The sequence below is a fragment of the Pteropus vampyrus genome, unplaced genomic scaffold (genome assembly GCF_000151845.1).
Source record: "Pteropus vampyrus isolate Shadow unplaced genomic scaffold, Pvam_2.0 Scaffold412, whole genome shotgun sequence".
Classification (NCBI taxonomy): Eukaryota; Metazoa; Chordata; class Mammalia; order Chiroptera; family Pteropodidae; genus Pteropus; species Pteropus vampyrus.
Window position 1 is genome coordinate 480,075 of NW_011889193.1, and position 1,925 is coordinate 481,999.

At 66.5% G+C, this 1,925-nt stretch overlaps 1 protein-coding gene across 1 annotated transcript in view; it reads right to left on the minus strand.

Annotated features, from left to right (window-relative positions):
* Positions 1-1,925, minus strand: part of GALNT2 (polypeptide N-acetylgalactosaminyltransferase 2) — a 23,401-nt gene that overhangs the window by 5,432 nt on the left and 16,044 nt on the right. The window contains exon 8 of the mRNA XM_023523788.1: positions 1,495-1,925. Within this exon, the coding sequence (XP_023379556.1) occupies positions 1,495-1,925 (431 nt within the window). The remainder of the gene's footprint in view (positions 1-1,494) is intronic.

Here is a 1,925-nt window from a genome sequence, read left to right on the forward strand (position 1 = left end):
AAGGCCTCAGCTGGCCGAGCCCACGTGACGTCGCCTCCGTGTTTTGAAGGTTCAGAATGATTTTACAAATTTGGTCCTAAGAGACAAGCTATGTTAGATTTTAAGAATCTGCTAAAACTTCATCCTCGACTTTTCTCCTGAAGGGATTTCCTGGCACGCTCTTGGAGGGACCTTGGCCACGCCCTTCTGGTCCAGCAGGCGGCCTGCACCCCAGCGCAGAGCCTGTCGCTGTCCCCACACCCGCACGGACACGAGCCGCGACGTGGGCGAAACGGAGCCCGTGACGTCTCGGCCCCCACGACCACGGGGCCTTGGCAGCTAAGAACCTGCCGTCTTTCAAGCCCCGAACCTTCTCGGCAAGTGCGCAGCTTCCCCCCTGGCCTTGGTTCCCCGCGTTAGTCCTTCCGGCATGAGGAGCCTCTCACTGAGGCCTGGGGAGCGGCCGGCCACGGCCCTGCCCTCACTCCGGCCACTCCAGTCCCTCCGTGACCCTCTGTGGCAGCACGATTAGCACCCCGTTTCTCAGATGGGGTGCTGGGAGCACAGGTGAAACAGCCCCCGCCCACAGCGGAGGCAGGAGGCGTCAACGGCCCGAGTCTCGCTGCCGGTCCCGGCGCTGACCGAGGCTGTGTCCAGGCGGCCAGCTCCATCTTCTCCGATGCGAGGCTGTCAGCTGACCCTCTGTCCGGAACGGTCCGTCTTCCAATGAGCTTGAAGAGCAAAGAGCGGGGAAAGAAGCCCCTCGCTGGATGGTGGACACGGAGCCCCGACGCGGGGGGCGGGACCGGCAGCGCCCGGTCATCAGCGGCAGTGGCCCGGGTGGCTCTCAGCTGTCCCTCTGGCCTCCGGGCTCTTGGTGGAGCTCTGAGCGGCGAGGCCACCAAGCAGCCGAGGTTCAGAGCACGGGGCACCGATGCCCGGCTGTGGCAGGGTCCTGGGGCGCACAGGTCGCCCTGCTACACACGCACAGTTCCGGGGACGCGGGCGTGACGTGGCCAGCTCCTTCGAGGGGGCAGGGAGTCCTGCACGTGTGGCAGCCTCAGGCAGCACCCGGGGACCACAGACGCTGCCAGGGCCCACGACACCAAAACCACCGAGACCTCACGTGCCTCTTCCAAGCTCATTCTTTCAAAAGTGCCCCGTGGGGGGTCGGGAAGCTGTGGGACAGGGACGTCGGCCACTGCCGGACAGCGGGGCCCGTCCTGTCTTGTGCTTTGGCAGTGGCCCGGCTGCCCTTCCCGATGCAGCGAAGGCCGGCACGGCCCGGTCCACCAGGCTCTCTGGGGCCTCCGGTCAGTTTTAAGAAGGTAAAGAGAGTGTGACACTCATCACTCGGGGGGCTCCGTGGAGGGTGGGATGAGGGGTCCCACTGGAGGCTGCAAGGACCGACAGGACACAGTGGTGGCCACTCAGACCCAGGTTACCCGAGAGTGACATGGATGGTCCGGGCAGGGAGGCGGGGCCCGGAACCACCCACGCGTTGGGGCGGAATCAACAGGCCTTGGTGACGAGCGGGCTCGGGGGACAGCAGGAATCAGGGGTGATCACGTGTCTGCCTGGGTGACCAGGCAGATGGGTTACACCAAGGAGGCTCGGGCCACCGGAGGGGCGGCTGTGACGAGGGGCAGAGCTGGTCCAGCCCTCCGCTCCCCACGCCCAAGCTCGGGGCGTCCACCACGCGCTTCCCGCCAGCTCTGGGGTCCCGTCCCCCACGTCTGGAGCGGGGAGAGCAGACATCCCCCGATTCAAAAAGACGGCGGAGCTGTGCTGCTGAGCCCCATGTGCCACGCAGCAACGGGAGGCGGCAGGAGCAGGCAGGCAGGGAGCACGGAGCTGTCCGAGGGGAGTCAGGCTCCCTGCCGCCGGGCTCGACCTGCTGAGCGTGGGTGCCCCCCGCTCGGAGCACAGGCCGGCTCCGTGACAGA